Below are 23,684 nucleotides of genomic sequence, written 5' to 3'. Positions count from 1 at the left end.
TGCACAATCAGGTTTTGTTCCTCATAGGTCCACTTCGCTCAGTCAACAGACGGAATTTGTAGATCTAACCAAAAAATCCCCTAAACCCTAGCAGTAGTGGTCCTACTGGGCGCTGAAAAGGCGTTTGACTTCCTGGAGTGGCCCTGCATAAGAGCAACGCTCCTCAAACTGGGCATACCCCAGAACTCTACATCTCTAATCATGCTTCTATATACTGATCCCGTCGCGCGGATACAAGTAAACGTCTCTCTTTAAGATGCTTTTCTTATAGCTAGGGAGACCAGACAAGGCTGCCCTCTCTTCCCCTTTCTCTTCATCAGTGAGATAATCCATTGGTCAGACATCTCCAGGAAAAACATATGCATCACAGTGCTATAAATGGGGTCCCTAGTTGGCAGAGGTATACACTCTTGTCCAAGTAGGACCACAGTCCTAGTCAGGGTAAGTCACAACACAATCTAAATTATCCTATGACCACCCTCTGGTAGCTGGCACTGATTAGTCAGGCTTTACTTAGAAGGCAATATGTAAAGTATTTCTGCAAATAATCATACAATAACACAGTGAAAACACTATAAAAATACACCACACAGGTTTAGAAAAATAGATAATACTTATCTGAATAACATAAGGTCAAAACGACAAAGATCCAATAAGCACATGTTGAAATATCACTTTTAAAAGGTTTAAAAGAACCTCAATCCTTAAAAATCAATAGTTGTTTCTTTGTAACACATAGTACCTGGGATGCGTCAAAAATAACGACGCACGGGGACGCAGAGGAAGAGATGCGTGGAAAAATAAGATGTTGCATCAGATTTTCAGGTGAGGCATACATCGTTTTTTAGGCACGCAGTCTTGGTTCCTCACTGCGATGTGGGGATATTTTGACGCCCAGGGGCGATGCGTTGAAAATCCTTGACGCGCTTGTAAAAGTGTCGATCAGGGAAGCGATGCGTCAAATTTTCTGTTGCAAGGCAGGCGCTGCATTGAAATCTCCGTTGGGGAGTTGGTGGTGCATCGTTCTGGTCGGCGGTGCAGCAATTTCCCAGCCGCGATACAGGCTTTTTGTTGATTTCTGTAGGCGTTGAGTCGATTTTCAATGCATAAGGAGTTTCTTTGAAGAGGTGAAGTCTTTGTAGGCCCTGGGGCTTCAGAGACAGGAGGCAAGCTCAATCCAAGCCCTTGAAGAGCACCTCAGGAGGAAAGCAGAGTCCTGCCAGCAGGGCAACAAACAGGGCAGCAGTCCTTCTCAGCAAAGCAGTCCAGATGAGTCCTTTGGGCAGCCAGCCAGGATGCAGGTGTATGTTCCGAAGTGTCTGATTTGGTAAGGTCAGAAGTTCAGTTTATATACCCAAAAATGCTTTTGAAATGAGGGAAACTTCAAAGAGTGGTATTGAAGTGCACAGGTTCCCCTTTCAGCCCAGTCTTGTCTGCCAGGATCCCTGTGGGGGGTTATCAGACCTTTGTGTGAGGGCGGGCCACTGGCCTTCGAAATGCAAGTGTGAGCCCCTCCACCCTTCTTGCCCAGGAAGACCTATTCAGTATGCAGATGAATGCATATGTGACTGAGTGTCCTGTGTTTATGGGTGTTTGGGTTGAATGCACAAGGGGAGCTGTCAACCAGCACAGACCTGACGTTGATTGGGGACAGGCTGTATGACACAGATGGCAGTAAGTGCAGAGAAATTCCCACTGTCTAAAAGTGTCATTTTTAAAATAGTAATATGAAATTCAACTTCACCACTAAGCAGGATTTTCTATTACCAGTCTGACAATACCAAACAAGACATGGCTACTCCTTCCAGATCAGAATCTATCACTTAAGTATATATGAGGGTAGTTCTAATTCTAGTGTATGAGGGCAGCAGGCCTCACAGTAGTGGAAAACGAATTTGTGAGTTTTTCAGTACCAGGACATGTAAACACATAAGTACATGTCGTGCCTTTTACCTACATAACACCCTTCACTATGGGTTACCTAGGGCCTACCTTAGGGGTGACTTATATGTTAAAAAAGGGGGGTTTAAGGCTTGACAAGTAGTTTTAAATGCCAAGTCGAAGAGGCAGTGAAACTGCACACATAGGCCTTGCAATGGCAGACCTGAGACATGGTTAAAGGGCTACTTATGTGGGTAGCACAATCAGTGCTGCAGGCCCACTAGTAGCATTTAATGTACAGGTCCTGGTCACAGGTAGTGCACTTTACTTAGGACTTACAGGTAAATTAATTATACCACTTAGGTAGGAACCAATGTTACCATGTTTAGGGGCGAGAGCATATGCATGTTAGCAGTGGTAAAGTGTGCAGAGTCCTAAAACCAGCTAAAACAATGTCAGAAAAGTGGAGGGGTGACCACTCTAAGGCTGCCAGGTCTAACACACGGCCTTCAACTCACACATGGCCCCTTGTAACCTCCATGTATGCTGATATTGGTAAGGGGCTCCGTTCACTGCATGCATCTGTGGGGTTCTGGCGATCCCTTGAACTATCCACGATGGCTCGATGTCTTTGTCCAAAATGATTATGCTGCCCCGCCTCCTATATTTGTTCACCAACCTTCCGGTGATTATCCCTTCGAACTGGTTCAGGGAATTGAATGTGCTGCTCCAGGAGCTCATTTGGTACGGAGGACGCAGACGAACTGCTCTGTCTATCCTCTGCCGCCTGGTGGCTGCGGGTGGATTGGGGGCCCCTGACTTCGAATTCTATTATCTGTTGTGCCAAATTCAATGGATCTCCAGGTGGTGTGCTGGGAGGGAGGCCTGGACCGGGTCACAACTGGAGATGAGACGAGAGGAGACTTAATAATAGCACAAATGCGTAGTCACTGGATAACGCTTCCAGGGAGGAACGTTTTGATGACGGTGGCATTCTCCTGCTGGAAGAAATGTATGTGACGTACGGGAAGAAAGGTAGCCTACTCCCCGGCGATACCACTGACGGCAGTATACCGGGGCGCTGGGGGCTCGGATAAGCGCCTGGACGGGAGCGGGGGTGGAGTCCCTGGGTGATTTGTTCTGCAATGGATTGCTGAGAACCTTTGCTAATATGACAGAGGAGAGCGGAGTACCGAGTGGGCAGTTCCTACAATATCAAACCCTGACACATCATATATGAGAATACTGGCGCACAGCAAATGCGGAACCGGACACACGCAGGATTCTTTACCTCCTGCTAACCTTGGGGGGAGACACCCATCTCATCACTAAACTTTATAGGGCCCAGATTGAGGATACTTTGGGATCTCTACGGACTCTTAGAGTGAAGTGGGAAGGAACATTGGGTAGAGACGTGACAGACGCGGAATGGCAGGGAGTATTGGCTTATCCTCTATGGGTCTCATGGAACACCCGTCTTAGGTATATACCTTACAATTATGTCATAGAACGTACCTCACACCACACAGGATATGAATAGTATATGGGGGTGACCCCAGGGCGTGCCCCAATTGTGGTGCACTGGATTCTGATTTAGACCACATGGTGTGGCATCGGCCTGAGATGCGGCGTTGCTGGAGTGGGGTACTGGATGATCTCGGAAGAACATTAGATGCAAGAATAGAACTGGATCCCTCTCTCTGCTTGCTGGGCTTGAGCTCTGGGCCAGCCTTTAAGAAGGTCAGCAGTAGGTTCCTGGATCTGGCTCTGGTGCTTTTTAAGCCATGCACTGGAAGTCTCCTAGGAGCCCTTCAGTGGGGGACTGGAGACGAGATGTGACGGTATGGGCACGGTCTGAGTTACAGGTTTTGAGGCATGAAGAGGCGCGTGGGATCTGTCAACATCCTATCGCTCCACTCTGGGTGGAGATACTGGATGCATGGGAAGAGCAGATACGAGACATGGGGGCTGGTCCAGTGGCCCAGGGAGGGAGTGCGGACATAGTACATATGACTATCGACATAGGTGACGACCAACATAATACAGCGACGCCCAGAAGTGAGCGGGGACTAAACACAGAGCAGAGACTATGTGAGAGCGTGGCAGTGACATAGCTGGGGGCAACCTGAACCTATCGCACACTACACTGAGATACTAGCCGAAGGAGCGGACTGGCCGAATCCCAGGGGTGGCCTAGTGGGGAGGGACGAAAGTGAGGTGGTGCAAGTACTTGAAATAGCATGACCGTGTCCCACCCATACCCTGAACCTCCCACTAGTGTTATCTCACCCTACCAGCGCACAGTTAAACTTGATAGTTATTATAGATTAGATGGCATGTCGAAGCTACGGTCACAGAATGTGAGATCCTGGAAATAGAAGAAGAATAGTAACGGCAAGGCATTAGGGCAAGGGAAGGGATAAATGATGCATGGTGATTATACTGATGTTAGGCCCAATTGTTTGCTGTGTATATGCACTGTACCTACTTGTCCATGATTGCCAAAAACGGACTATCATCTGAGCCTAGAAGATTTTACACTATTGTGATACTCTGTATTGAGGAAGCATAAAAGCATAATGTCAATAAAAACAAACAAAAAAAAACATTGTGGTCCTTGCATAGTAGGATTGGTGTAGTATCCGTAGTTGGATTTGTCTAAACCCAGATCGGATGACTACATCCCTAGAGGATACCAGGGCTATCTCCCATTCCCCATCTTTGATATCTCCCACCTCCAGCTCCCACTTTTCCCTCAAGTCTATCAGGGCGTTTGGTGTATGATTGAGTATTTTCTTGTATATCAGTGATGTAGCTTTTCGGGGCATGAATTTGTCTAACAGCCTATCCTCCAGGGGCGATGATTCTGGGATGTCTTAGTTTTTCGGCAGGACTGCTCTGAGCGTGTGGTGGATTTGCATGTATCTGTAGGTCTCGTAAGCGGCTGATATTCTTGTAGGTCTGGCCTAGAGGTGAGGTCCCCTGAGTCCAAATATTGCCTACCTTGGAGATCCAATGACGTCCCACTTGCAAACCCTGGCTGGCTCCATAGATTCCCCAGCATATATGTATCCTAAAGGAGGGTCACCTGTGTTGCCTTGTTCTTCCACAATAAGTATGTTATAGCTTTGTGCCATAGTTGTACCACTGACCATGTGGGTTCCGGCAAGTCTCCTGACCTCGGCCCCCCCATATAGTTCTTTTAGATAGCCAACACCGATTGATCCATATGGAATGCAGGTTCCAATGGGGGAAGGAAATCCCATTGGTTAACCGTAGTCATTTGTGCCGCCCAATAGTAATTCTGAATATCTGGCACTGTGATGCCTCCATCATACCAACCCTTTGTTAGTTTGGGAAGTGCTGTTTGTTCTGGAACACAGCCCCTAAGCAGTGTACGGATCTCACCCTCAATCACCTTGAAGTATGAGCCGGGGACCTCATAAAGGGTATTTTGTAGGGCGTAGAGAAAGCGGGCAGAGACATCACTATAAATTGTGTTGCTGTACCCAGCAACAATAGTGGCAAAGTTCTCCAATGCCGTACATCACATCGTAGCCTATCCAGTAGTGGGGCCACATTTGTCTGTTAGAAGAGGTTCACATCTGGTGTGACATAGATCCCTACATATCGGAAACCTGTGGTGACCATTGTCGCTGTACAGTCTGTCGACAGCTACAGTATCTGGCCCTGTAGTGGATATAATAGGGACTTGTGCCAATTGATAGTGTAGCCAGAGTATGATCCAAAGGTCATGATGATCCTGATCAATCTAGCTAGTGTAAGCTCTGGTCCAGTAACAAAGAGTAACACATCATCTGTAAACATTGTCTTCCCATTGCTCCTCCCAGTGCAGCCCTCTGACCAGGGGATCCTGACATATCCAAGCCATCTAAGGTTAAAGTGCCAAGGCAAAGATCAACGGTGACGGGGCAGCCCTGCCTGGTTCCCTTCTGCAGTCTAGATTCTCAGGATGGGCCACAATTAACCCTAACCTGTGCTAGTGGTTCAGTATAGAGGAGTGTAACCCAGAAAAATTGGTGCCAAAGCCAAACTTCGCCAGTACCTCAAAAAAATAGACCCATTCTAATGTGTTGCATGCCATCGCTGCATCCAGTGATAGTACTGGCGCCTGTTCCCTCAGATTTGACAACTGTCCCAATATACCATGAAATCTACAAATAATTTTAAATGTGTATTATTTAGATTTCGTAACCACAAGGGTTCTTTCCCTGCTTTGCAACATTTGTTCTTTGTCCACAGAAAAGGAGACCTTCATAAGAAATGTTGCCATTTTTAGCCAAACTCAACAACAACAAGGACATTTTTATAAGTAATAATGGCATTTTATCTAGTGATTCCTGCTAGAACACTTATAAACAATATCTTTAATTATACAATGTTCAACATCTGTTCCTTTTTCTTTACTTTCTGAATGAATATTTTCTGTTTTCTATTTTTATTTTATCTTATAATAGTTTTTTTAGTGTCTGACAGATCGAATTGAATGGACGCAGAAAGTAACCTATAACTATCAAATAATACAGGAACTAGTTACCTTAACCATATTTGAACATATCCTTCTAGGAAATTCATGAGGCATTAAAGGAGTGTTATAATAATAAATTAATGGAAAATAAACTCATGAAAGGTACTTATTGTACATTGTAACCCCCAGCAGTAATTTGTAGTTTTTAATATAGACACATATTCTATTTTGGAAGGGAATAATAGATGGTAGATCTTCACTACAGATTCACTTTTACTTGCATAAAGTTTTGGCTAAAGGGCACGTGGGTTGTGTACATCACTGGATTACAGTGTACTTCACACTTAATGGGACACTTAGTGTGACCAATATTTTGAATGTTGCAAAGAGTAGGTTCTGCATCATTAACTAATTTTTCCAGTACTACAGCCTTGAAAAAGCCCCAGGCTTGAGGACCATGTAGTGGGGTGAAACACGTGTCAGCTGGTTTTTAAATCAATGAAAAATTGTAACACTGCATCGGAATGAATTGCATTTGAATGGAAAACTGTAAGACTGCATCAGAATGAAGTGCATTTGAAGTGTTATTAGACTGCAACAGAATCCCTTTTAAAATATTCAGGAAATACTAAGAAACACATTGTTCTGAATATACTACAAGAAAAATGTCAATAACAGATGTTGCACATTTTGTATGATGCTAGTTGTGAACAACTATGGGAAACAATCAATAACAATAAAATAGTTATGATAAATGGTACAGCATGTCAAATTCATATGTTCAGTAATTCTGAAAGATGTGCTATACTCCGTAATTATGCCACCTTAAATCGTGTTTAACGGGTATTTAATTACTACATACAAATCTTTGGGAACCACACTCGATATCTTCTAAATAAGTTTGCTATTCAAAGAGGTGGTGTTGGCCTACCCTCAAGAGTGTATAATTTCCTGCAAGACATAAAAAGGTTATTAAAAGGCAGGTTATAGAGTGCCTGGCCAAGAAACTGCTTTAGAGTGTATTCTCAGGTAGGGCAAAATGAGTACTCTGATTAGAGTTCCAAAGTGTGGATCTGGTGAAACACTTTATTCTTCAAGTACACCCTGTCAAAAACAGATTCAATGGTGAAACTGCCTCTCCTGGAGGTACCTAAAGGTGACACTATAGTGACTCCCTCAGAGTTCAGCAATGGAACTTCTTCCAGAAATCCTGGTTAGCTCTGTCCGAAGTAATCCATATTTAAAATGATAGATTAGCCTATTTGAGTTGTGACCTGTACTGAGCTATAATGTCATGTTCTCTCATAGGGGATTTCATGTATAGTCATAAGCACTGAATAGTCCTGCCCATGTGCGGGTACTTTTGCGCAATTCTTTAAAATATCTTCTGAAGTGGAGATTTTCGCCTCTCTTCAGGAAGGCCTGTAAATACACTTAGGAAAGAGACAGATAATGCAGCCTATATAACTAGGCTACAGTGGCCCAATTCTTTATCATGAAGTCAAAAAAGGGCCAATACATAAAAAATGTAGATAATTTAAGATGTTTTGCAAATAGTATTAATCTCCTTCACAAGCCTCTTTTAATGATAGAGACAAGGGAGAGCAGGGCATTGTAGCCTAATAGGCTGCCATTATATGGTTTAAATAGAAGCTTTGCCGTTAAGAACCCAGAGACCACCAGTATCCCATCATGCTCAGCTGGTGGCAGTTGCTTCATTTCTTTTTTCCTGCTCCTGCTAACAGGACCCTCAAGCATTGAGCTCGACCTTTTACGGGTTTTTTACAGAAAATATTTTGTCAGAAATTATTAATAAAACCTTCATTTGACGTCTACTAGCTGTTACAGCTCGTTCTTGTCATTTTTTAACAGAAACTGTGGCATTTTCCTAATAAAATGCCTCCTCTGTTTGACAAGTGCCCTCGCTGTGGCAGAAAAAAGGCCAAAACAGACTCCCATGGGGTGTGTATTATCTGCCTCCCTTCCTCGCATCTTGCTGATGCTTGCGATCTGCAAAACAAATTCCAGGTGCACACGGTGTGACAGAGAAAAGAGGAAAGATCAGCCTCCCAGTGGGACCTTAGAGCAAGGGGAAGGTCAGCCTTCCACCAGGGCTCTCCCTTTATCTTCCAGTGGACGTAGAGGAACAGAAAAATGGGTTTCTGGACAGAAATAACATAGGTCCCAGTCGACATAGGAGGACATCAACGTCGAGGCAAGTTAAGGCACCAACCTTTTTGCCCTCAGGGGCTAGAGCGACGTTGAAAAAACTGCAAAGTTCGCTGTCAACACAGCGTCAGTCTGAGGGATTTCACACCGTTGTCTCATCGCAGGCACATGATGTTAAGGAGTGCCTCATTGTCGATATCTGCTGGCTTGCCGTCGACACGGCATAGACGATCACAAACTAAATGTCAACTTGAGAAGTCAACGTCGAGGAGTTTGTCGACGTTGAGGAGGTATAAAAGAAAGAGGAAAATAATTTACTCTTCAACTGAATGTTCCACTTCTCATGTGGTATTACCATCTCCACAGTCTTCACCTTCTCCACAAGATTTAACTCTTCTGCCTCCACCAGTACTTCATCCACCAACAGCATCTCCTCCTCTACCACCTTATCCAGCTTCTATGAGGACAGCAGCACCTAGGACACGAGTGCATTCCCAATCATACCATCATTCTTGTGGTTACTCACCACAAGTTCCTCTAGTACGTCAAGGCATCACCACCGTCATAGATCAATGTCACACTCCCATCAACGGTATTCTGATTATTCAACGTCTTCCACCAGAGACTATTCACCAGCCTTGTCGGACTCGCCACCACCTCGGGTCTCTCTGATTGATAATATTATTACCTTTCAAGTGGTACAGGTCCGTGGAGCTGCAAAACTCAATATACTGATGTCAGAAACCCACACAGTCCACATTGGTAATATTTGAGACCCTACATCAGCTTACTGCTACTAGACCACTACTTCCATTAGTACCAGGTCTCCTTGAACCAGCTATGGATGTGTTCCTCTTGCCAGCCATGGTCAAGCCAGCTCCATCCAAGTTTAAAAAAAGTAACAGTCTCCAGAACAGGACCCTTTATTCCTTCGTGCAGATCCAACACCTCATTCGGTTATTTTAGCAACTAAAAAAGTCCACTCCACCTCTGCCTCATCATCTTCTCCTCCAGATAAGGAGAGTAAAACATTGGATTCCGCATGCCGCAAGGTTTGCAATACAACGGCCACGTCCATGGTCCATGAAGGCAGCCACAGCTACAGCCCTCTTGGGCAAATTTGACCAAGCACTTTGTGATTTAATTCACCAATTTGCCGAACACTTGCCAAAAGACAGAAGGGAAGACTTCCTGGAATAATAAATGAGACGGCAATGGTTTTGAACCAGATTATAAGCACAGCCGCTAATTGCTCCATCCTTGCCACACAAGGATATTGTCACAGTAACTTTGCGAAGACACTCTTGTCTCTGACTAGCAACTTTAAAACCAGAAGCGCAACACTCATTCAAAAAGTTGCTTTTCTCAGGTGCCACTCTGTTTGGCAGCCTTGCTGACGATGTGATGGCTAGAATGAAAAATGAATTGGACTCATTAAAGCCTGTGAGTGTAGAGAAACTCAGGGAGCAACACAAATCATTTGACCCTACCAGCTGAAGTTTTACTCTTAAAGGGTTCAAACCCCTCATCGGATGCTGCCCAGATCTCAACAACAGCAACATCAGAGATCCTATCAGCCATAGTGCTAGCAGACAAGAGGAAATTCTACTCAACAGACCATCCAAGGTGGAAAACAAATATCACCTTCGAAACCTTGAGTGCTCCCTCATCCCTCTTCCATTATCCACTCCGGGAGGGGGAAGCAAAACACATATCCTGAAAGAGTGGCAAAAAACAACAGACACCTAGGTATTAAACATTCTGCAGACTGGATACTGTCTCAGGTTTACTACCCCACCACCACCCATCCCACTAAGCCGTCCACTTCCCATCTCTGTTTACTCACGACAGAAGTCAACATCTTGTTACAAAAGAAGGCGTTAGAGCTTGTTCCCAACAGTCAACGCAGGGAGGGTATTCACTCCATGTATTTGCTTGTACCAAAGAAAGACCAGCACAAGTTCAGACCCATCCTCGATTTGCGACTCGCCAACAAGTGTGCTTGGAAGGAGAAGTTCATGATGATGGCCTTACATCAAATATATTTCCACCACATCAGGGTGATTTGCTTTGCTCCATTGTCCTTCACGATGTATAATTCCACATTCCCATTGCCAGGAAACATCAGAAATTCCTCATATTTCTTATGGGACATGACCATTACCAGTACGCAGTACTACCATTTGACCTCAAGTCAGCACCCAGAACTTTCTCCAAGTGCATGGTTGTGGTGGAAGCCCATCTAACGACTGACTCATAAAGACGTCCACTTCTCATGAAGCCCAACTGCATTTCATTTGGACTTGTGAGCTCCTTCATCGGTTAGGTCTTCACGTCAACTTCAATGAGTCCACGTCAACACCAGTCCAGACATCCCATTACTTAGGGGCCTCCATCAACACCATTCACACAAAGGTGTGTCCTTTGGAGGAGCACCGCTTATCGATCCTTCAGAAAAGTCGGACTCTCAGGAGGGTGCCTCATCCAATAAAGAGCAGTCTCATCTCTTATCGGCTTGATGCCATCCTGTATTATTCTCACTGCCAATGCTCGCCTCTACATGAGGCCTCTCTAGGAGTGTCTGGAGGACCAGTGAGCCCAGCTGATGGGCAGCTAAGATAAGATCGCACTCTCCCAACACGCGATACGATCCTCAAATGGTGCCATACTCCAAGCACTCTCATCCAGCGGATGTTGTTTCACTAACGGGTACCCCCTTCCCAAACCATTGTGACGGATGCATCCTTGCTCAAATGGGGAGCCCACCTCGATCATCGCCAGATTCAAGGCTCATGGTCGTAGAAAGGAGAGATCTTACGATATAAATCACTTGGAGCTCCTTGCAGTTAATCTGGCACTCAAGGCCTTTCACCCATCATTTACCACTGATAACCTACTTATTCAGATGACCAAATCAACCACCATGTACTACCTGAACAAGCAGGGAGGTACCAGGTCCAGAGCCTTGTCGCTAGAGACCCAGCCAATTTGGAAATGGCTTTTGACCAGGAACCTGAGTATCATGACCGCTCACCTCCCAGGTGTCCAGAATGTCCAAGCAAATGCTCTCAGAACAGCTCGCGACAAAAATCACAAGCGGAGCTTGCATGAAGAAATCATTCAAAGTATCTTTTGCTTGTGGTGCACCCTTTCTATCGACCTCTTCGCCACAGGGGGAAACAACAAATGCTGCAACTTAGCTTCCAGGTATTACCATCCAGAGACATGCCCAATTTCTTTACACCTTTCCATTGCTTCCCCTGATCCTGTCAGTCCTGATCAAGCTGTTCCACTCCAAAGCCAAGATGATCCTAATTGCTCCAGAGTGGCCTCGACAATGGTGGTTCCCGGACATTCTTTACCAGTCACAGCGTCCACATCTTAAGCTGCCATGCAGGCCAGACCTACTAATGAAATTCGGAGGACACATGGTACACCCCAGTCTTTCCTCCTTAAATTTGGCGGCATGGCTCCTGAGCTAGTGCAATATGGACACTTGAACCTACCACAAGACTGCATGGAGATCCTCAAGGAGGCTAAGCGGGCTTCCACCCACTCATCTTACACCTTCAAATGGAAGAGATTTTGTGTCTGGTGTTCCTGTAAGAATGTGGATCTGACTACTTGCCAAGAGGATGTGCTTTTACCATACCTTTTACACTTGTCTAAATCTGGCCTCCAATTCTCTTCCATGAAGGTTCATCTGGCAGCTCTTACTGCCTACAGGAAATGTCCTTCACAAACCTCTTTTTTCTAACTCCCAGTCATAAAAGATTTCTTGGAAGGGTTGAAGAAGGTTTTCCCTTCCATTAGACGCCCGTCACCTCCATGGGAACTCAGTATAGTGCTTTCTTGCCTTATGGAGGATCCTTTTGAACCCCTCCTCAAAGCTTCCCTATAACACCATACTTGGAAAGGAGCTTTCGTGGTAGCTATAAAATCATCTCGCCGGGTTAGTGAGGTTACAAGCACTATGTTCTCATGAACCACACCCTGTCTTTCATTCTAGCAAAGTGGTTATGAGAACTCACCCAAAACTTCTTCCTAAGGTAGTGTCAGACTTTCATGTAAATCAGACTATTTCATTGCCTACATTCTTTCAGAATCCCTTTACTCTAGCAGAAAGATCTCTCCATTCTTTGGATGTTAGGAGGGTTCTGAAGGTTTACCTTCACAAAATGAAAGATATCTGACAAACAAACCAGTTGTTTATTAACTATGGTCCAATACGCATTGGTCTGGCGTCTTCCAAACAATCTATCTCTAAATGGATAGTGTCTTGCATTTTATTGTGCTTCCAAAAAGCTAATAAGCCATTAATAGCTAAACCTAAAGAAAATTCTACTTGATGTTGAGCAGCTCTACTGCTGCCTTGCTGCATAACCTCCTAAGTCCAGAAATATGCAAGGCAGGTACCTGGAAATCGGTACATACATTCACTAAGCCCTACTGCCTAGATTCTAATGCTAGAGCAGATGGTCAAGTAGGGCAGGCATCCCTCAGGAATCTGATTTCTTACAAAATTAGGTGACCCTCTGTCCACTGTGTTATGTGGGGATGAGCTTGCTACTCTATTCAATGCTTATGACTATACGTGGAAATCCCCTATGAGAGAAGGAATACTTTCTTACCTGTAACTCCTGTTCTCTCGTAGGGGAATTTCCATGATAAGTCATAGGCACACCTCCCTCCTCCCGATCGAATGGACAGAGGTATCGTGGATTCTTTATATGTACCATATCACCTTCAAAAAGAACTGAAGCAACTGCCACCAGCTGAGCATGATAGGATACTGGTGGTCTCTGGGTTCTTAAAGGCAAAGCTTCTATTTTAGCCATATTATGTCAGCCTGTGAAGCTACTCTGCCCTGCTCTCCCTTATCTCCATCATTAGAAAGGGTTTGTGAAGGAGATTTATACTGTTTGCAAAACATCTAAAATTATATACATTTTTAATGTATTGGCCATTTTTGACTTCATGATGAAGAATTTGGTCTAGTTATATATGCTGCATTATCTGTCTCTTTCTTAAGTATCTTTACACGCTTTCATGAAGAAAGCCGAAAAGCTCCACTTAAGAAGCTATATTAAAGAACTGCTCCAGGGTCCCCGCATGTGGGCGGGACTATTCAATGCTTATGACTTATTATGGAAATTCCCCTACGAGAGAATAGAAGTTGAAGATAAGAATCTATTCCTTATTCTGTATTCAGCAGTACAGACTTGAACACAGATGTAGGCCTTTCCTCCTTATTCTTGGCCAAAGAACAGAAATAACTGTAACGTGTAGGACAAAAAGCCTGTTTTTCTAACTCTTGTTGAGGCAATGTTTCAACTGAATGAAGAGTCAAAAGTTAAGTACTCAGTTTATATTTTTCAATATGCTGGCAAGTGCCAGTGAAGAGAGTTCGTTTTTATTCTTTGTCAGGCCTTCATACCTATTCTTTGCATATTTTCCCTATAGTGGGAGACAATTTGTGAGGTGTTTACTAAAACAATACCTGCAGTAAGTCTAATTAATGTACTGTACAGAGCATAATGCTTGGTAAGTGGCATTTGCCATTTTATTCATGGTCTGTTTGTTTTCCTTTACCTTACGCAGCCTTGGACAGCTTGCTACTATGGCAGGCATAAATCAATCAGACTTTGGTATGTTGGGCCAACCTCAGATGTCGTCTACCCTGGAGAAGCCTCCTGTTGAAAGTGACATCATACAGAAGCATTCAAGGATTGACAATGTGAGCACTGACTTGTAACATCACAGTAAACGTTTTATTTCACAGTCTATAAATGCTTCCTGGTGTGTTACATTTCCTTTCATTGAGGCTACTTATTCTTGCTACCAATATTACCAACAATAACAACAAAGGGTTTTGGACATTAGTTTGTGGATGTGTCTTTAAATAGTGATTTGGTCTGTTGGAAAAAAATGTTGCAATAATCAATAGAATTTATGACTAGCATTGTAAATTGTGTTTATATTTCAAACTGCGTGTAATACAACTTCCCATTCTGTATATAATCTATGTTGATTCACACTGTTTAAATTTAATTCTTGCTGAGGTGGAACTCCTTGTTAAATAAAAGCTACTGCTGACGTTTCTTTTTAGGTCGAGTCTATGCAGTATGCATGCTCTGTTTGCAAGACCTGCTGTATTCACAATATGGGCTCACACCACACCTACTATTTTCATTCATTCTTTGATGTGCTTGTCTTAAATGCTTCCTTTTTATTGGTGCATTTTTCTAAATGCCCCTCCTTTGTGTGCTTAGTTCCCTCCCAGGAAATTTCACTAAAAGAACATATCTGATAGAGATTTCTAGCTGCAGATTCCCCAACTTTGAATTCCCTGGTGTCAGCTTCGAATCTGGCATCTTTTTGCTGAGCATTATTGTGCGCATGCCGTTGGGTGGCGTTGTTCGGATCCGCGTGGCTTCCTCAGTGTCGTTGGAGCCGTCTGTGACGTCACGGTCGCCTATAAAGGCACCACCCCTGGCTCAAGTAAGTCAGTTCTTTTCCTTCCGCGCTGGTTAAGCGCATGTCCGGGATCGAGCTTTTCTTTGCCTTTTTTGGCAAGTCTTTTTCTGACATTTTGTCTTAAGATTTTCGTTGTCTGTGCGAGGGATATGTAATCTAGGAAGACTAGATTCAAGCCGTGTAGCAACCGGACTCGTATGAGGTGGACTGGATACTTCTCCAGATGCTGGTATGCTTTCACCTCCTACTGTGGCTACAGAGGAGGGAGCTATGTATGCTATGGTGGTGCGTAGGGCAGCTGAGGTCTTGGACCCAGACTTGCCTACGGTGCCAGTCAGGACTAATCTCCTGACAGAGGTGCTTCAGCCAGGGGTTGCTACATCGGAGCCGATGTAACCCTTCAATGAAGCCCTTACAGATGTCCTACTAGGGACGTGGTCCAAACCCAGCACAGGGGCTCCTGTGAATAGGACAATTGGCCACCGCCATTGCCAGCTCCTAACGACACTAGTTTCCTCACCCAACACCCCACCCCGGAGAGCTTGGTGGTCCAAGCCTCCACTTCCCATGGTGCCTTCCCTTGCACTCCCCCAGATAGGGAATCCAAGAGGCTGGACCAACTTAGGAAGAAGATGTTTTCTTCTTCCAGCCTGGCATTGAGGTCGGGCCCATCATCCCCTGTGCTTTGCAGTCTTAGTGTTCTTTTGGTTGTCCATAGCAATGTGTTCACTCCACACTAGTGAGAACATCGTGTTTAGAAAGGCACCAAACGTTTTGAGGTTTTGTTTGTTCTTGTGTCTCTGCTCAGGTATACTTAATTGATGTTTTCCAAGCCACTTTTCCCTTCACTGCTGTTTTCGAAATAATTGGTTGTGTGTGTGTTAGATACACACTCGTCCACTTTGTCTTCCTTGTTCTTAACACCTCTAAACAGTGATGCAGCTACTTCTCTGGTCCCAGTGGAAACTCCTCATTTCTAATCCTATAGGCAGTACTGCTACCTCTTTCTCTGGTCCCAGTGGTAATTGCTCATTCTTAGTCCTGCAGACAATGCTGCATCTGCTTCGCTGGTCCCAGTGGTAATTCCTCATTCTAAGTCCTCTACACAATTCTGCAGCTGCTTCTCTGGTCCCAGTGGTAATCCTCATTCTTAATCCTATAGGCAGTGCTGCTTGCTGATTCTCTGGTCCTATCAGTAATTACTTCTTCTAAGTCGGCTACACAATGCTGCTAGCTGCTTCTTAGGTCCTGTCAGTAAATACTCATTCTAAGTCCTGTAAACAATACTGCAAGCTGCCTAGCTGGTCCTGTCGGTATTTACTCATTCTAAGTCCTCTAGACAGTGCTGCTAACTGCTTCTCCGGTCCCAGTGGTAATTCCTCATTCTTAGTTTTGTAAGCCATGCTGCATCTGCTTCGATGGTCCCAGGTAATTCCTCATTCTAAGTCCTATACACAATACTGCAAGCTGCTTCTCTGGTCCCGTCGATAATTCCTCATTCTTAGTCCTCTAGGCAGTGTTGCTAGCTGCTTCTCTGGGCCCAGTAGTAATTCCTCATTCTCAGTTGTGTAGACAATGCTGCAGCAGCTTTTTTTTTCTATCCCAGTGGTAATTCCTCATTCTAAGTCCTCTAGACAGTGCTGCGGCTGCTTCTCTGGTCCCTTTGGTAATTCCTCATTCTACGTCCTGTAGACAGTGCTGCTAGCTGCTTCTCTGATCACAGTGGTAATTCCTCTTTCTTATATTCTGTAGACAGTGCTGCAGCTGCCTCTCTGGCCCCAGTGGTAATTTATCATTCTAAGTCCTCTAAATAGTGCAGCAGCTGGTTCTGTGATCCGAGTGGTAATTCCTCACTCTTAGTTCTCTAAGAAGCGCTGCTAGCTGCTTCTCTGGTCCCGTTGGTAATTCCTCATTCTAAGTCCTATAGACAAGGCTGCAAGCTGCTTCCTGGGTCCTGTTGATAATTCCTCATGCTAAGTCCTCTCAGCTAATGGTTCCCAACATGTGGTACAGGGACCCCTGGGAGTCCGCAAAGCCTCCGCAGGGGGTTCGCGACTGCTTAGAAAATTAAATAATATTAACAGATTACGTCCCTAAGCTTTCATTAATAGCTTAGTGGGGGGCCTCGGATTCCAATATTGATTCACTGGGGGTTCCAATAATGATAAAGAGGGGGTCAACAGAAGTCAAAAGGTTTGGAATCACTGCTCTAGGCATTGCTGCTAGCTGCTTCTCTGGTCTCAGTGGTAATTTCTCATTCTAAGTCCTCTAGACAATGCTGCAAGCTGCTTCTCTGGTCCCGTCAGAATTCCTCATTCTAAGTCCTCTAGGGGAGTGCTGCTAGCTGCTTCTCTGGTCACAGTAGTAATTCCTCATTCTTAGTCCTGTAGACAATGCTGCAGCTGCTTCTCTGATCCCAGTGGTGATTCCTCATTCTTACTCCCCTAGGAAGTGCTTCAAGGCTAAGTCCTCTAGAAAAAGCTGCTAGCTGCTTCTCTGGTCCTGTTGGAAATTCCTCATGCTCAGTCCTTTAGGCAGTGGTGCTAGCTGCTTCTCTGGTCTCAGTGGTAATTCCTCATTCTTAGTCCTATAGACAATGCTGCAGCAGTGTCTCTGTTCCCACAAGTAATTCCCCATTCTTTGTCCTCTAGATAGTGCTGCAGCTGCATCTCTGTTCACACATCCACTACACGCCAAACTAAAACACATAGGTAAAAGACATTGTTATTTACAACGCCAATAGCTCTAACTCTCACAAATGTGAGACCTGTTGCATTGCAAAGGCTTGTTATACTGCATGATCTGGTTGAAAGTGTTTAAGGAAATGCCTCCTTGGCATGTTCCCCCCCTAACTTGTTGCCTTTGCTGATGCTAAGTTATGATTTGAAAGTGTGCTGGGACCCTGCTAACCAGGCCCCAGCACCAGTCTTCTTTCCCTAAACTGTACCTTTGTCTCCACAGTTGGCACAACCCTGGCACTCAGGTAAGTCCCTTGTAACTGGTACCCGTGGTACCAAGGGCCCTAATGCCAGGGAAGGTCTCTAAGGGCTGCAGCATGTCTTATGCCACCCTAGGGACCCCTCACTCAGCACATGCACACTGCTTCACTGCTTGTGTGTGCTGGTGGGAAGAAAATGACTAAGTCGACATGGCACTCCCCTCAGAGTGCCATGCCAACCTCACACTGCCTGTGGCATAGGTAAGTCACCCCTCTAGCAGGCCTTACAGCCCTAAGGCAGGGTGCACTATACCACATGTCAGGTAATATGTGCATGAGCACTATGCCCCTACAGTGTCTAAGCAAAACCTTAGACAAGTGCAGGGTAGCCATAAGAGTATATGGTCTGGGAGTTTGTCAAACACAAACTCCACAGTTCCATAATGGCTACACTGAAAACTGGGAAGTTTGGTATCAAACTTCTCAGCACAGTAAATGCACACTGATGCCAGTGTGCAATTTATTGTAAAATACACCCAGAGGGCATCTTAGAGATGCCCCCTGAATACATACCCGACGTCTGGTGTAGGCTGACCAGTTCCTGCCAGCCTGCCACACACCAGACATGTTGCTGGCCACATGGGGAGAGTGCTTTTGTCACTCTGTGGGGCCAGGAACAAAGCCTGTACTGGGTGGAGGCGCTTCTCACCTCCCCCTGCAGGAACTGTAACACCTGGCAGTGTTACAGCGCCCCAGGGCATCCCAGCTAGTGGAGATGCCCGCCCTCCGGCGACTGCCCCCACTTTTGGCGGCAAGGCTGGAGGAGATAATGAGAAAAAGGAGAAGTCACCCACCAGTCAGGACAGCCCCTAAGGTGTCCTGAGCTGAGGTGACCCCTGCCTTGAGAAATATTCCATCTTGAGTTTGGAGGATTCCCCCAATAGGATTAGGGATGTGCCCCCCTCCCCACAGGGAGGAGGCACAAAGAGGGTGTAGCCACCCTCAAGGACAGTAGCCATTGGCTACTGCCCTCCCAGACCTAAACAAACCCCTAAATTCAGTATTTAGGGGCTCCCCGGATCCCAGGAAATCAGATTCCTGCAACCTGAAGAAAGAAGAAGGACTGCTGACCTACAAGCCTGCAGAGAAGGAGGAAGACACCTGATTTGGCCCCAGCCCTACTGGCCTGTCTCCAACTTCGAAAACCTGCTCCAGCGACGCATCCAACAGGGACCAGCAACCTCTGAAGCCTCAGAGGACTGCCCAGGGACTACAGGACTAAGAAACTCCAGTGAACAGAGGCCCTGTTCAAAACCTGCAACTTCTTTGCAACAAAGAAGCAACTTCCAAAGACTTCACGTTTCCCACTGGAAGCGTGAGACTCTACACTCTGCACCTGATGCCCCCGGCTCGACCTGCAGAAAACCAACACCTCAGGGAGGACTCCCCGGCGACTGCAAGCCCGTGACTAACCAGAGACGACCCCCCCAGAGCCCCCACAGCGACGCCTGCAGAGAGAATCAAGTAGCTCCCCCTGACCGCGACTGCTTGTAATAAGGCACCCGACGTCTGGAACCAACACTGCACCCCCAACCCCCAGGACCTGAAGGAACCGAACTTCGATGCAGGAGTGACCCCCAGGCGACCCTCTGCCTAGCCCAGGTGGTGGCTGCCCCAAGGAGCCCCCCCTGTGCCTGCCTGCACCGCTTAAGTGACCCCCTGGGTACCTCCATTGTTTCCTACCTGAAACCCGACGTCTGCTTTGCTCACTGCACCCGGCTGCCCCTGTGCTGCTGAGGGTGTACTTTGCGTGCCTTCTCGTGTCCCCCGCGGTGCTCTACAAAACCCCCTTGGTCTGCCCTCCGAGGACGCAGGTACTTACCTGCTGGCAGACTGGAACCGGAGCACCCCTGTTCCACATAGGTGCCTATGTGTTTTGGGCACCTCTTTGACCTCTGCACCTGACTGGCCCTGAGCTGCTGGTGTGGTAACTTTGAGGTTGCCTTGAACCCCCCCAACGGTGGGCTGCCTATGCCCCAAACTTGAGACTTGTAAGTGTTTTACTTACCTCCAAAACTAACCTTTACTTACCTCCCCCAGGAAATGTTGATTTTTGCACTGTGTCCACTTTGAACATAGCGTATTGCCAAGACTTTATGTGATATTGCTTTCATTCAAAGTTCCTAAAGTATCTAAGTGAAGTACCTTACATTTAAAGTATTAACTGTAAATATTGAACCTGTGGTTCTTAAAATAAACTAAGAAAATATATTTTTCAATATAAAAACCTATTGCCCTGGAGTAAGTCTTTGAGTGTGTGTTCCTCATTTAATGCCTGTGTGTGTACAACAAATGCTTAACACTACCCTCTGATAAGCCTACTGCTCGACCACACTACCACAAAACAGAGCATTGGAATGATCTACTTTTGCCACTATCTTACCTCTAAGGTGAACCCTTGGACTCTGTGCATACTATTCCTTACTTTGAAATAGTATATACAGAGCCAACTTCCTACAGAGTGCAACTGTGGTCAAAGGTAAGCTTGTTTTTGTGGCAGTTACTCACCCTTTCGTACCGCTGGGGGTTCTAATCTATTTTATAAGTCACTTGCATGTTAAGGACACCATGAAAATGTGTTCTATATTTTTTGTGATAAAGAATTAGCTTTTATTTAACATTGTACTGATTTTTAGTGGCTTAAATTATATGTAAAATTGAAAGGGGCTGCACAAGCAGAAAAGGCAGGGATAGGCCTGTGATTCTTGTGCCTCTATGCACTATCAAAAAGCGGAAGGTCAAACTGTTTGTGGCTAAGGCCAGCAGAGAGAAGCCTATGCAATATCTTTCATCCACAGGCAAGTCATCCATAGGAAAGCGATCTCCTAAAAGAGCTTCCCCCAACTAAATAATGCCCATCGATTTCTTACAACACTAGGAAACAAATGGGAAATACCTAAAGGCATACTAGATGATTAAGGCTGTGCAGAAACATGTATACAGCCACGTGAGGTGGCAATAAGCACTTGCTTCATACTTGTCCCACTAAATATATTACACCGGACATATTATGTCAGGGTATATCTAAAGAAATTTGGGATGACTGTTGACAATAAATGCCTTTGTGGCTGTTATCAGGTGGGTACCCTCACATGTATAATATGGGCATTTTCCCAAACACGCATTCCTGGAACAATTACAAAGGCAAGAGAGTGTGGAAAGAAATATGAGTGCTAGATTTAGAAGGAATGATAGGGAACCCTAGTGGGATGAAGATCTTGTTAATGACGGGGGAAATGCCACGGAGTGTGATCTGAAAACCAAGGGATTTAAATGCTAGGTTGTAATAACTTATGGACATGAAAGTACTGTGCTATTATATTATCATACACAGTAATGTAATAAATGTACAAATAATGTGATCGCTCATTAAACCAGATATTATTTATAATATTGACAAATCTCGTGGCTCTGATCCTGATACCTCCCAATGCAGCACCTCCATGGTCTTGAGCCTCAGCTCTGAAAAATACCTCAAAACCTGCTAAGACGTGTTTGGACCGAGCCCCCTTCAGTGTTGCCACCCATTAAGCCAACTATGGCGCCACTCCCTGAACCATTGACTTCAGAATTAATTATCCCTGTATGGCAAGAAAAAGAAGTTAATGTGAACTTTAATGATGTTCTCTTGACTGACCTTCTCCCAAGACTCAGAGGTTTACACTGATAGAGGAGAGACAATAACTACAAACCCCTGGGTGGTTCAGTTAACCTGCAAGGACTAAACCCTGCCTTTCCTGTTTCTTCCTATGGAAGATCCTCCCTGCGCCAGGTGGCACTTTCCAGCTTACTTCTCGATTCTGGAGGCTGAAGTCCTTTCGCTGCTGAACAAAGAGGCCATATATGTGGTGCTTTTATGAAGCACAGGATTTTATACCCTTTACTTCTTGGTCCACAAGAAGAATGGAGGTCAGGGATCCATCCTGTATCTTCTCTTTCTGAACTTGTTCATTTTGTAGTACAGGTTCAAAATGTTACCTCTGAGCCCAGGCCTGCAGGCCCTGAAAGCAGGGGTTGGTTGGCATCTACACCTCCAGAATGCCTGTTCCACCTTCCAATTGTCCCTGCTCACAGGTGTTACTTGAGGTTAATAATGGGATACCAGGACTGTCTGATCACAGTTGTACTTTTTGGATTGAAGATTGCTCCGTGTATCTCTATCAAGTGCTGGCAGTCGTGGTGGCTTCATTGTAACGATTGAGGTACTCTTGGCTAGTGAAAGCAGAGACCCTGGCGCTAGTACCTAGTCAAGAATCACCTGCAGCATTGTGGCTCTCCTCCATGTCTTGTGTTCTGATAGGGACTCCTCACCTTTTGACTAATCCAGCGACAGGTTGGATCTGGAAACTTTTGAGCAGTACCTCTGTACGCCGGGAGGTGGCACCGTGTGGCTCTGCACTGATGATGTTCTGATCTGGAAATTATGTGCAATGCCCAGATAGATGCCACTCTTTCACGTTGTTGTCGGTTTCCTTCTTGTTGTGCCACCAGTCGTGGATCTGGAGCTACCTCGCTTGTCTTTTAGACAGTTTTCCCACCAATAATGTTACTATGTGCATGGGAAGTGTCCCCTCCCAAGATGACAGGATTCATACCCTGTAAGGACTGTCACAAGCAAATGTTTTTGATAGATCCTCATCAGGTTTGCCAGTGGTAACTAGGGTCAAGTCACATCTCAGAGGCCTTCAGTGACAGCACGTTGATGAACCAGAAGGCCATACAAAGCCACGAGGCAAAGTTCTATGTCACCAGGCATCAAAACATTCCACATTGTGACTAATCTAAGTCCAAAGTTGTCAGAACCTCTTTCAGAGGGCCACGGGGCAAGCAGGGGCTACAGGGCCCAGCCATGGTGGTTGAGGACTTTTACTCTTGATGTCCCAGAGCCCAGCCTACTATGGGTCCTGACCAACTGGGCCAAGTACCCATTCTGCACTTGACTCTTACTGGTAGCTGTGTTGGAGCAGTCAAGGCTCCCTCGAAGGTGATGTAAATACAAGTCAGTTAAGACAACTCATAAATCAAAATGCAAGCAGTGTAAGCAAAAAATCAATGTCCAGTCAAATACTTGTTTCTGTAGGAAAAAGAAGTATTTTATTTGAAACTCAACACATGCAAAGATATGACATTCAAAAGAAAAAGCATAATCCCCCTTGAGTCAGGGCTCTAGAAGTTATTAGGTAAATCCCTGTCACACCCTACTTCGTGTAACATGTTTGGGGTTATTTCCCATTCATTGGTGGTCGCATCTAGGGAATCAAGATATTAAGCTGCCCTCAAAAGTGCTCCCTTTGACTTTTTAGGAATTGGTCAAAAGGGTCTGTGGTGCTGCAGTACCTTTAGAAGCAAGTCTTCTGGCACCTTCAAAGGCCCGGTTCCAGTCACACCTGCTCTGCGGTATGGCAGTGTTCAGCAGTGCAGCAAGTGCCCTCTCCTCGGTGCGCACCAGTCCGGATCCTGTACAGCGATGCTGGGCTGCTCGCCATCAATGTGGCAGCACCTAGCGGCACAGTCTCTGTTAAGCAGCGCTGCTGGCCTGTTATAGGTATCGGAGCTGTCCCCACTCGGTGAACACAAAATGTAAATTGCATTTTCCCCTAGCAAAGCAGGCTGGGGAGTACTGATGTGATCCTCTGGCTCCCAACCAGAGAATCTATAACAGTGCAACCT

The 23,684-nt window shown here is 45.4% G+C and overlaps 1 protein-coding gene across 1 annotated transcript in view; it reads left to right on the top strand.

Moving 5' to 3' along the window:
- CEP78 (centrosomal protein 78) overlaps positions 1-23,684 on the top strand; it is a 462,742-nt gene that overhangs the window by 418,109 nt on the left and 20,949 nt on the right. Inside the window, exon 15 of the mRNA XM_069230075.1 lies at positions 14,141-14,276. Coding sequence (XP_069086176.1) covers positions 14,141-14,276 — 136 coding nt within the window. The remainder of the gene's footprint in view (positions 1-14,140; positions 14,277-23,684) is intronic.

The sequence above is a fragment of the Pleurodeles waltl genome, chromosome 1_1, assembly GCF_031143425.1.
Source record: "Pleurodeles waltl isolate 20211129_DDA chromosome 1_1, aPleWal1.hap1.20221129, whole genome shotgun sequence".
In the NCBI taxonomy this organism is placed as follows: Eukaryota; Metazoa; Chordata; class Amphibia; order Caudata; family Salamandridae; genus Pleurodeles; species Pleurodeles waltl.
The sequence above is the reverse complement of the archived record's forward strand: the minus strand, read 5'-3'. Positions and strand labels throughout refer to the sequence as shown.